The sequence below is a fragment of the Chiloscyllium plagiosum genome, unplaced genomic scaffold (assembly GCF_037043375.1).
Source record: "Chiloscyllium plagiosum isolate Xiang-an unplaced genomic scaffold, Cpla_swu_hap1 HiC_scaffold_32, whole genome shotgun sequence".
Taxonomy (NCBI): domain Eukaryota; kingdom Metazoa; phylum Chordata; class Chondrichthyes; order Orectolobiformes; family Hemiscylliidae; genus Chiloscyllium; species Chiloscyllium plagiosum.
Window position 1 is genome coordinate 3,573,923 of NW_028270170.1, and position 11,933 is coordinate 3,585,855.

At 50.9% G+C, this 11,933-nt stretch overlaps 1 protein-coding gene across 1 annotated transcript in view; it reads left to right on the forward strand.

Annotated features, from left to right (window-relative positions):
- cdk5rap3 (CDK5 regulatory subunit associated protein 3) overlaps positions 1-11,694 on the forward strand; it is a 29,034-nt gene extending 17,340 nt beyond the window's left edge. The window contains exons 11-14 of the mRNA XM_043674749.2: positions 2,749-2,837; positions 5,564-5,769; positions 6,568-6,739; positions 10,524-11,694. Coding sequence (XP_043530684.2) covers positions 2,749-2,837; positions 5,564-5,769; positions 6,568-6,739; positions 10,524-10,589 — 533 coding nt within the window. The 3' untranslated portion in view covers positions 10,590-11,694. The remainder of the gene's footprint in view (positions 1-2,748; positions 2,838-5,563; positions 5,770-6,567; positions 6,740-10,523) is intronic.
- Positions 11,695-11,933: the final 239 nt, after the last annotated feature.

The window sequence follows — 11,933 nt, forward strand, 5'->3', positions numbered from 1 at the left end:
AGAGAGAGATTGTGTATGAGAGTGTCTGCATGAGTGTGTGGGTCTGTAGGGGGTTGTATGTGTGTCTGTGTTTAGTGCAGTGAAGTGAAGTTACCTGTAGTGTGACATGAAACCAAGGTCCCAGTTGAGGCCATCCCCATGGGTACCAAACTTGGCTATCAGCCTCTGCTCGGCCACTTTGTGTTGTTGCCTGTCCTGAAGTCCGCCTTGGAGGATGGTCACCTGAAGGTCCAAGTTTGATTATCCCGGACCGCTGAAGTGCTCTCCAACTGGGAGGGAACACTCCTGCCTGTTGATTGTTGTGTGGTGCCCACTCATCCGTTGCTGTAGCCTCTGCTCAGTCTCACCAATGTACCATGCCTCAGAGCATCCTTCCCTGCAGTGTATAAGATAGACAATGTTGGCTGAGTCACATGAGTACCTGCCACGTACATGATGGGAGGTGTTCCCACACATAATGGTGGTATCCATGTCCATACTCTGACACGTCTTGCAGCATCTGCCATGACAAGGTTGTATGCTGTAGTCCTGAAAGACGGGCAGTGAACAGTGATTTGTTCGAGGTTTGGTGGTTTAAAGGCGAGAAGTGGAGGTGTGGGGAAGGTCTTGGTGAGGTGCTAATCCTCATTGAAAACATGTTGCAGGTTGTGAAGAACATGCCGTAGTTTCTCGGCTCCTGGGAAATACTGAACAATGAAGGGTACCCTGTCGGTTGCAGCACGTGTCTTGTCTCCTGAGGAGGCCACTACAGTTTCTTGCTGTGGCACGTCGGAACTGGTGGTCGATGAGCTGAACATCATTCCCCGTTCTTATGAGGGCATCCCTGAGTACTTCCAGGTGTCCATCACGTTCCTCCTCATCTGAACAGATCCGGTGTATGCGTAGGGCTTGTTCATAGCGGATGTCTGTTTTAATATGTTTTGGGTGGAAGCTGGAGAAGTGTAGCATTGTGAGGTTGTCTGTGGGTTTGTGGAAGAGTGTGGTGCTGAGGTGCCCATTCTTGATGGAGATGCATGTGTCCAAGAATGAGACCGATAGTAGAGAGTAGTCCATGGTGAGTCTGATGGTGGGATGAAACTCATGATATCTCTGTGTAGTTGATTCAGTTACTCCTCACCATTGGTCCATAGGAAGAAAATGTCGTCAATGTACCTGGTGTATAGTGTTGGTTAGAGGTCCTGCACAGAGAACAAGTCTTGTTCGAATCTGTGCATGAAAATGTTGGCATATTGTGGGGCACGTTTGGTCCCCATGGCTGTTCCGTGTGTCTGGATGAAGAACTGGTTGTCAAAGGTGAAGACGTTGTGATCGAGGATAAAGCGGATGAGTTGTAGGATGGTGTTTGGAGATTGGCAGTTGTTGGTGTTGAGGACTGAGTCTGTTGCCACGATGCCGTCATTGTGGGGGAGGCTGGTGTGGAGTGCTGAAACGTCCATTGTGACGAGGAATGTTCCCAGTTTGACTGGTCCGTGGGTGCTGAGTTTCTGTAAGAAATCCGTAGTGTCGCGACAGAAGCTGGGGATCCCCTGTACAATGGGTTTCAAAATGCCTTCAGCATAGCTAGAGAGGTTCTCACACAGAGTGCCATTGCCTGATATGATGGATGTTCTGGTGTATTGGCTTTGTGTATACACACATACCAAAATGCGCACACTCACACGTAGGTTTGTGAGGTGAATTTGTACTTGTGCAATTACATTTTATTTTGCTCAAAAACTGCATGAATCCATGTAAGATTCTGTAAATCCCTTTTTTAGATTAGAATCAGTCTGAACATTGGGGCACAGACAGTCTCACACAGGGCACCTCACACCTTCAATGCATTATCTGGGCCGACATGGCACCAATTGGTAAAGTTCACTTGAGAAAGTAACTTTAACCAAAGGTCTGGGATTTACATATGAAAGAATTGAAACCAACATGGTCATTCTAAAAGATGAGAGACTTAACAAACAATCCAGGTCTTTTTCAACATATAACTTCACTTACATCACACTGTAAACGTTTGCTATAAATTCTGTGTCCTACAATCTTATATTCGACAACCACCTGATGAAGGACCAGCGCTCTGAAAGCTAGTGCTTCCAAATAAAACCTGTTGGATTATCTCATTGTGTATGGCCATCATGTGCTCTGGGATGTCCTGAGAATGTAAGAGGTACTACATAAATGCAAGGTAGCACAACATGGAGATTGCTGTTTTCTATCTGTGATAGAGGTAGCACTATCGCAGTTTAAATAGGAAGACACTAGATGGCAGTGCTGCTCATGGAATTTTGACTCTGGCTCAGACCGCAGTTTACACAGAGATGTTCACACTCTCTCATGCTCACCCACCTCTGATGTGGAGGTGCCAGTGTTAGACTGAGATGGACAAAGTTCATCCACCTCCGTCATTCATGATTTTTGAGGATTGAGAAGCCCTTTTTCTTCATCACTGACCTGTCATCACTTTTCAGCTATAATTCTGAAAAGTAAGCACGTGAATATTGTAGTTGAGAGTGTGGTGAAGGGCTTTTGCCCGAAATGTCGATTCTCCTGCACCTTGGACTCTGCCTGACCAGCTGTGCTTATCCAGCACCACACTCTCGACTCTAATCTCCAGTATCTGCAGTCCTCACTTTCGCCTATTTGAATATTATATTCTGAACCAGGTACCAGACCAGTTAAGGATAATATTGAAATTCAACTCAATGCAATGCTTTTATTATCACAAATGAATTATTTTTCTAATTTTTCTGATTCTAGGTGATGGTGGAGTGGCAAAGGGGAACGATGCTCTAACTATCCTGGAAAACCCGGAAACCAGGAACCAGTTCATTAACGAACTCATGGAGGTAATTTTCAGCTGGAAATGTAAATACTGGAAAGATGTTCAAAATACAGTGTTCACGATTGGGCAGGCAAGTGGGACTAGTTTAGTTTAGGAAAATTGGTCAGCATGGATGGGTTGGAGCAAATGGTTCTGTTTCCATGCTGTATGACTCTGTGATAAAAGGTGCATGTTAAACACTGCAGAGGGGATGGATCCACTTCTGGCCACAGTGTGGTGCCAGTGAGCACATTTTCTATTAGAAAGGTTTAACATAGAACGTTAGAGCACAGTACAGTAGATTTGGCCCTTGATGTTGCGCCGCCCTGTGAAACCAGTCTGAAGCCCACCTAACCTACACCATTCCATTCTCGTCCATATGCCTATCTAGTTATGGAGTTGTGGTGGGTTTGGTACAGATCAATAATCTGATGAAGTTCAGAACAGGTATGAGGGGCTGAATGGTCTCTTCCTGTTCCCGTGCTCCAGTATAAAGAAAATATCTGTGAAGTACTTCACGGACCCTGGGGTGAACACTACTTTGCTCCCTTGAAGTTACAATATCTATTCTTCTCCTAGTTCACCTCCACCTTTTCTCCATTTCCTCCTTGTTTTCAGATCTCCAATAATGCTGCTTGTGGTGAGACGGAGTATGGCAGCATTACTGTGCACATAACCCATCAAGCACACCCACACTATCAGTATTAATTCCAATATCAATTTCTTATAGAAGCAAAATATTGCAGGTGCTGGAAATTAAAACAGAAATTGTTGGAGAAACTCACCAGGTCTGGCAGCATCTGTGGAGAGAAAGCAGAGTTAACTTTTCAGGTCCGATTAGACTCTCCTTCAGGACTAATTCAGTGTGAGAGCCCCTAGAGTGGAATGAGAAGTAGGAACTCCTTGGCTGATGAGGGTGGTGGCAGAATCCAGTGCAGTTCCCTGCCCTCCGGAATGCTCACTGCTTGCACAGGCCTGACAGAGGGAAGCTGGTGGTGGCTGGGTTCATGATGTGGGCCTGGTGGTTATCGCAGCGAGTGAGGGACATTTGGAGATTGCATGGTCCTTGTACCATTACAGCTGTGAACACTTGCTAGATTTGGTTTTGTCCAAAACATCAGCCTGAAATAACCAGCAACGTTTTTTTCTTTTCACCCGCTTTTGACATTTGAATGAAAGAAAGACTTGACTTTCTGTAGAGCTTTCATAACCACCAAATGTAGTGTCATAGAGTCATACAGCTGTACAGCATGGAAACAGACCCTTTGGTCCAACTCCTCCATGCAGACCAGATATCCTAAGTTAACCTAGTCCCATTTGCCAGCACTTGGCCCATGTACCTCTAAACCCTTCCTATTCATGTCCCCATCCAGATGCCGTTTAAATATTGTAATTGTACCAGCCTCCACCACTTCCTCTGGCAACTCATTCTACGTACCATCCTTTATGTGAAAGGCTTGTCTCTTGGGCCCCTTTTAAAACATTTCCCTCTCACCTTAAACCTTTAGTTTTGAATGCCCCCATCCCAGGGAAAAGACCTTGTCTATTCATCCTATCCATACCCCTCATGAATACACTGCGTTAGCCAACCTCCAGTCTTCTGGCACCTCACCTGTGGCTATCAGTGATACAAATATCTCAGCAAGAGGCCCATCAATCACTTCTCTAGCTTCCCCCAGAGTTCTCGGGTACACCTGATCAGGTCCTGGGGATTTATCCGCTTATATGTGTTTTGAGACATCCACACCACCACCTCTATAATATGGACATTTTTCAAGATGTTGCTATTTATTTCACCACATTCTCTATCTTCCATGACCTTTTCTAAAGTAAATACTGATGCAAAATACTCGTTTAGTATCTCTCCTATCTCCTGCGTTTCCAAACATAGGCGGCTTTTCTGATTGTTAAGGGGCCCAATACTCTCCCTAGTTACCCTTTTGTCCTTAATGTATTTGTAGAATCCTTTTGGTTCTTCTTAACTCTATTTGCCAAAGCTATCTCATGTCCCCTTTTTGCCCTCCTGATTTCCCTCTTAAGTATACTCCTACTGCCTTTATACTCTTCTAGGGATTCACTTGATCTCTGCTGTGTATTACCTGACATATGCTTCCTTCTTATTCTTGACCAAAACTTAAATTTCTCTAGTCATCCAGCATTCCCTACACTTACCACCCTAGCAGGAACATACTACCTCTGGACTTCTGTTATCTCAGCTTTGAAGGCTTCCCGTTTTCCAGCCGTCCCTTTAGCTGCGAACATCCAACCCCAGTCAACTTTTGAAAATTCTTTCCTAAACAGTTTCAAAATTGGCCTTCTTCCAATTTAGAAGTTCTAATTTCTAGTTATGCAGGGACATGGGAATGGTGCAGGAAAATGTCCTTGAGCTGGAAGGTCGTCTGTGGGTTGGAATTCCTTTGTGTTCCCCTTCATTCTTCCTCCTCCCTAGTGAGTTGTAGCAAAGTCTGGAATCTTGTTTGGAGCCTGGGATACTCCAGTAGCCTAGCGATGCCAATTCAGGCAACGTATAGAGGTGTATTGATCGGACACTCTTACTTCATTGATTGTTGCTTCTGGAGTCTGATCTGTGGGAGAATCAGAGGAACTGACCTACTCTCCCCAATCTCTGCAAGTCAGCATTTGCAAGGGTCACCATTAGCATTTTGTTCCGAATTTGTTGGTGAGCTTTTCTATCAACATCTGTTGTCGGCAGCTGGTTTCCGGATTGCATTTTTGAATTGTTGATCTCAGTTACAGGAATTCTTGAGCCAGAGGCTTGTAGAGATGAATGAGGAGGCAGACATCCTCTCCATCAACCAGTTCCAAACAGCTCCAGCTATCATTCAGACTCAGGATATGGCAAAGGTTGTTGCCATGACAACACGAGTGAAGGATCTCATCCAGAGACTGACCAATGTAAAGATGCGACATCTCTTCATGATCCATGCCTCTCCCAGGTTTGATGCTGATCTCATTTCATTCACTGAGTTGCCCTTTGGGAGTGATACTGTACTGTGGTTTAGGTGGAGTGGGAGGGGTACATAGGAACAGGAAGAGACCATTCAGCCCTTTGAGCCTGTTCTGTTACTCAGTTGGATCTGGGTTTCTGGTTTTGTGTGTTGAATGTTGAATTGACTCACTGGCCTCAGCCACTTTTTAGCTGGTGAGGAAGGAGAGTGAGTTCGAGAATCTAGGATGTGTGTTTAATCCAGTTGGAGAAAGTGAGGGCTGCAGATGCTGGAGATCAGAGCTGAAAAATGTGTTGCTGGAAAAGCGCAGCAGGTCAGGCAGCATCCAAGGAGCAGGAGAATCGACGTTTTGGGAATAAGCCCTTCTTCAGGAATGAGGAAGGTGTGCCAAGCAGGCTAAGATTGTGCACTGAACTGAGTCAATCTGAACTGGACTGGCAATAAGCAATGACAGTGAAACCCAACGTCCCGACATTCTCCCCCAATTTATATTGTACTGTCCTAACCATTGCCAAATTATCTGAAGTTTCCTGATAATCCCCTGGTTGCTCAGCAGGTTATTATCACATTAACCAGTGTATCAGTAACGACAATGATAACTCCTGGGTTAAAGAGGCCAGTGATGCTGCTTCTCTGCAGGGGCCCCTATCACCATGACCCCCTGCCCTGGCCCCAGGAGCAATGAAAGCCTGGGAGTCTACAAGGCACCAGGCTGGGGAGGAAATGGAAAGCCTTACTCTCAGTACGTTATGTGTATCTAACGGTGCTGCTGCCCCACTGCTGCAGGTACATTGACCGTGTGACTGAGCTCCTGCAACAGAAGCTGAAACAGGCAGGCACCGTGGGAGAAAAGCAACATCAGATGATCAAGAAGCGACAGCAATCTCTGGAGGAACAGGCTGCCCTTGAACCCAAACTGGATCTTTTAATCCAGCAAACCAAAGAGCTTCGAAAGCTAGTAAGTGACTCCCTCGATCCCACACGCTGAGCGAGGTTCACATTAAAAATGTAAAAGGTTTGTTGCAGCCTCTGTTGCCATCGGTGAGAGAACATTTGAATTTACGTTCAGATCATCAGGAAATGCTTCCCAGTCAGTGACGTGCTGTCACTGTTCCCATTGCAGGAAACACGGCAGTCAGTTTGCACATAGCAAGCTCCCAGAAACTGCGTTCTGATAACTATCAGACTGTTCCAGTGTGTGGCTGAAGGACACTGGGGAGAGCTACCCTGCTCTTCATCCCAGAGAGCCATAGTATCTGTTACTTACCACTTGAAAGGACAAATGTCTCAACTTCACCAGCACAGTGTTTCCTCATTAGGGGTCAGTGTCAAGGAAGTGTTGCACTATCAGGGCGTCAGTGCTGAGGGAGTGCTGCACTGCCAGGGGGTCAGTGCTGAGGGAACGCCACACTGTCGGAGGGTCATTGCTGAGGGAGTGTTGCATTGTCGGAGGGTCAGTGCTGAGGGAGGGCTGCACTGTCAGGGGGTCAGTGCTGAGGAAGTGCTGCACTGTCAGGGGGTCAGTGCTGAGGGAATGTTGCACTGTCGGAGGGTCAGTGGTGAGGGAGTGCCGCACTGTCGGAGGGTCAGTGGTGAGGGAGTGCCGCACCGTCGGAGGGTCAGTGGTGAGGGAGTGCCGCACTGTCGGAGGGTCAGTGGTGAGGGAGTGCCGCACTGTCGGAGGGTCGGTGCTGAGGGAGTGCCGCACTGTCGGAGGGTCGGTGCTGAGGGAGTGCCGCACTGTCGGAGGGTCGGTGCTGAGGGAGTGCCGCACTGTCGGAGGGTCAGTGGTGAGGGAGTGCCGCACTGTCGGAGGGTCAGTGGTGAGGGAGTGCCGCACTGTCGGAGGGTCAGTGGTGAGTGAGTGCCGCACTGTCGAAGGGTCAGTGGTGAGGGAGTGTTGCACTGTCGGAGGGTCAGTGGTGAGGGAGTGTTGCACTGTCGGAGGGTCAGTGCTGAGGGAGTGCCGCACTGTCGGGAGGTCTGTGCTGAGGGAGCGCCGCACTATTGGGGTCAGTGCTGAGGGAGCGCTGCTTTGTCGGAGGGTCAGTGCTGAGGAACGCCGCACTATCGAAGGGTCAGTGCTGAGGGAGTGCCGCACTGTCCGAAGGTCAGTGCTGAGGGAGTGCCGCACTGTCGGAGGGTCAGTGCTGAGGGAGTGCCGCACTGTCGGAGGGTCAGTGGTGAGGGAGTGCCGCACTGTCGGAGGGTCAGTGGTGAGGGAGTGCCGCACTGTCGGAGGGTCAGTGGTGAGGGAGTGCCGCACTGTCGGAGGGTCGGTGCTGAGGGAGTGCCGCACTGTCGGAGGCTCGGTGCTGAGTGAGTGCCGCACTGTTGGAGGGTCAGTGGTGAGTGAGTGCCGCACTGTCGGAGGGTCAGTGGTGAGTGAGTGCCGCACTGTCGAAGGGTCAGTGGTGAGGGAGTGTTGCACAGTCGGAGGGTCAGTGCTGAGGGAGTGCCGCACTGTCGGGAGGTCTGTGCTGAGGGAGCGCCGCACTATTGGGGTCAGTGCTGAGGGAGCGCTGCTTTGTCGGAGGGTCAGTGCTGAGGAACGCCGCACTATCGAAGGGTCAGTGCTGAGGGAGTGCCGCACTGTCCGAAGGTCAGTGCTGAGGGAGTGCCGCACTGTCGGAGGGTCGGTGCTGAGGGAGTGCCGCACTGTCGGAGGGTCGGTGCTGAGGGAGTGCCGCACTGTCGGAGGGTCGGTGCTGAGGGAGTGCCGCACTGTCGGAGGGTCGGTGCTGAGGGAGTGCCGCACTGTCGGAGGGTCGGTGCTGAGGGAGTGCCGCACTGTCGGAGGGTCGGTGCTGAGGGAGTGCCGCACTGTCGGAGGGTCAGTGCTGAGGGAGTGCCGCACTGTCGGAGGGTCGTGCTGAGGGAGTGCCGCACTGTCGGAGGGTCAGTGCTGAGGGAGTGCCGCACTGTCGGAGGGTCAGTGGTGAGGGAGTGCCGCACTGTCGGAGGGTCAGTGGTGAGGGAGTGCCGCACTGTCGGAGGGTCAGTGGTGAGGGAGTGCCGCACTGTCGGAGGGTCAGTGGTGAGGGAGTGCCGCACTGTCGGAGGGTCAGTGGTGAGGGAGTGCCGCACTGTCGGAGGGTCAGTGGTGAGGGAGTGCCGCACTGTCGGAGGTTCAGTGGTGAGGGAGTGCCGCACTGTCGGAGGGTCAGTGGTGAGGGAGTGCCGCACTGTCGGAGGGTCAGTGGTGAGGGAGTGCCGCACTGTCGGAGGATCAGTGGTGAGGGAGTGCCGCACTGTCGGAGGGTCAGTGGTGAGGGAGTGCCGCACTGTCGGAGGGTCAGTGGTGAGTGAGTGCCGCACTGTCGGAGGGTCAGTGGTGAGTGAGTGCCGCACTATCGAAGGGTCAGTGGTGAGGGAGTGTTGCACTGTCGGAGGGTCAGTGGTGAGGGAGTGTTGCACTGTCGGAGGGTCAGTGCTGAGGGAGTGCCGCACTGTCGGGAGGTCAGTGGTGAGGGAGTGCCGCACTGTCGGGGGTCTGTGCTGAGGGAGTGCCGCACTATTGGGGTCAGTACTGAGGGAGCGCCGCACTATCGAAGGGTCAGTGCTGAGGGAGTGCCGCACTGTCCGAAGGTCAGTGCTGTTGGAGTGCCACACTGTCGGAGGGTCGGTGCTGAGGGAGTGCCGCACTGTCGGAGGGTCGGTGCTGAGGGAGTGCCGCACTGTCGGAGGGTCGGTGCTGAGGGAGTGCCGCACTGTCGGAGGGTCGGTGCTGAGGGAGTGCCGCACTGTCGGAGGGTCAGTGCTGAGGGAGTGCCGCACTGTCGGAGGGTCAGTCTGAGGGAGCGCCGCACTGTCGGAGGGTCAGTCTGAGGGAGCGCCGCACTGTCGGAGGGTCGGTGCTGAGGGAGCGCCGCACTGTCGGAGGGTCGGTGCTGAGGGAGTGCCGCACTGTCGGAGGGTCGGTGCTGAGGGAGTGCCGCACTGTCGGAGGGTCGGTGCTGAGGGAGTGCCGCACTGTCGGAGGGTCAGTGCTGCGGGAGCGCCGCACTGTCGGAGGGTCAGTCTGAGGGAGCGCCGCACTGTCGGAGGGTCAGTGCTGAGGGAGCGCCACACTGTCCACGGGTGCTGTTTGTCAGATGTGATTATATACTGTTTTGGGTTTATGTGAAAGATTTTGCATCATTGTTGGTAAGAAGAGTAGTGAGGTCTTTGCCAGTATTTATCCCTGAATCAACAGCACAATGATATCAGATTGTATCATCAAGGTATTCAGTCATCTGATGGTCCCTTTGAATCGAGGGTGACATTGCTTGAGCTGGGCCACTCCTCCTGATAGAGGATCCCAGTTGTGATTGAAGACGGTTTTTGCAGTGGGGTCACATTGTGTCGGGGATTAGAGTCTGCAGCCTGGGGTCCATCTCCATCATTCTCCGGCACCTGCTGACTCTGTTCCTTCCCACAGTTGGATCCCTGAGCCTCCAACCAGCCTTGCTGGTTCAGGGGATGCTGTTTTCTCCTCCCAGTCAGTGATATCAATGCTCTGTGCTTTATCATAGTCTCCTATTGGAGTATGTTCCCTTGTGGGAATCTGCTGAAATGGACACTCAATTTCCTACATTACAACAGCGACCACTCTGTTGTCATGTGACAGATCCCAAGTGTCAGCCACTGACTGTATTAGTGCCTGACTCTGACCGTGACTGTGACCGTGAGTGAGTCCCTGCCCGTGAGTGGGAGTGTGAGTCCCTGAGTGTGAGTGGGAGTTTCTCTGTTATCTCTTTCAGATTGAGACCGATATCTCCAAACGGTACCAGAACCGCCAGGTGCACCTGATGGGGGTCATCGTGTAATAACCACTCGCTCGGTGCCCGGACCCACTGGATTCTCCTGTTCACACTCAAGAGTGGCACTTGCTTATGGACTTCCTGCTCACGCCAAAGATTGCAAGTTTTAAGGATTTAACACAAAAATGAATAAGATGAAGACCTTAATCTTTGATCACTGATGTACTTTAGAACTGCGAGGGATTTAAAGACTTAAATTTGCTGTGACCTCCCCTTGAAGACATGGAAAGGAAAGATTTTCAAAGCCCTTGATTATAGATGGTATATCCGAGGCTGTATACAGGGGAACCTCGATTATCCGAAGGTGATGGGTGGGTACTGTTTCATTTGGATAATCGATTAGATGGTGAATCGATTTAAATGCCTTTCCTCTGGGGTTCGAAACTTCTAAAGTCTGCTCCCTATTCAGGAGACTGCAGCAGCACACAGTGCGTGAAACCCCCCCCCCCCCCCCCCCCGCGCAACCCCCCTCCCCCACAACCCCGTGCAACACCGCCCCCCCCACAACCCCGCCCCACACAACCCCGTGCAACACCGCCCCCCTCTCCGGGGCAGCTGGACTGGACACCAACATCAAGACTGCTGCTGCTTTTGTGGGGTAAGACTCCAAATAGCGCGCACACACAGACACGCGCGCGCACACAGACACGCGCGCGCACACAGACACACGCGCGCACACAGACACACGCGCGCACACAGACACACGCGCGCACACAGACACACGCGCGCACACAGACACACGCGCGCACACAGACACACAACTCTTTACTGCAACTTTTTGACAATTTGCACCTTTGCCTTGTACAGGACAATGTTGGAGAGATTATCTGGGGAAGGGGGGTTCAGGATACACCCCTGTGTAGAACTCCAGGGAAAGTGTGGGGAGGGAGAGAGAGAAGGTGGGGGGTCAGTCATTTGGAGATGGTGCCTGTTTAATCACGGTAAACAAAAGACACGATCACTTGGAGACACGTCTTTATGTCATGTTTCCATCAGGACCTGGAGATCTCCTTCGGATAATCCGATTTTCAGATAATTGGTATTCGGATAATCGAGGTTCCCCTGTACTGGTTAACATTTTGTAACTGAATAAATTGTATTTTGTCCCTGAGGAGGAGCTCTTTAAGTCAGTTTAAAGATGTGGTCCTTGTTGACTATCACTGGTTAATATTAACACTGAGGAGCAGCCTGTCATTCCTGTTGAAAAACATTGAACACATTCAGGGCCACAGCTCGGTACCTCAACCCCCGGTTGAATCAGCTGGTGGAGCTGTGATCTCAGTGTATACATCATGCGGCAGCGTATAAACAGGCAAATTCCACACACACCCATCACAGAGACATACCCAG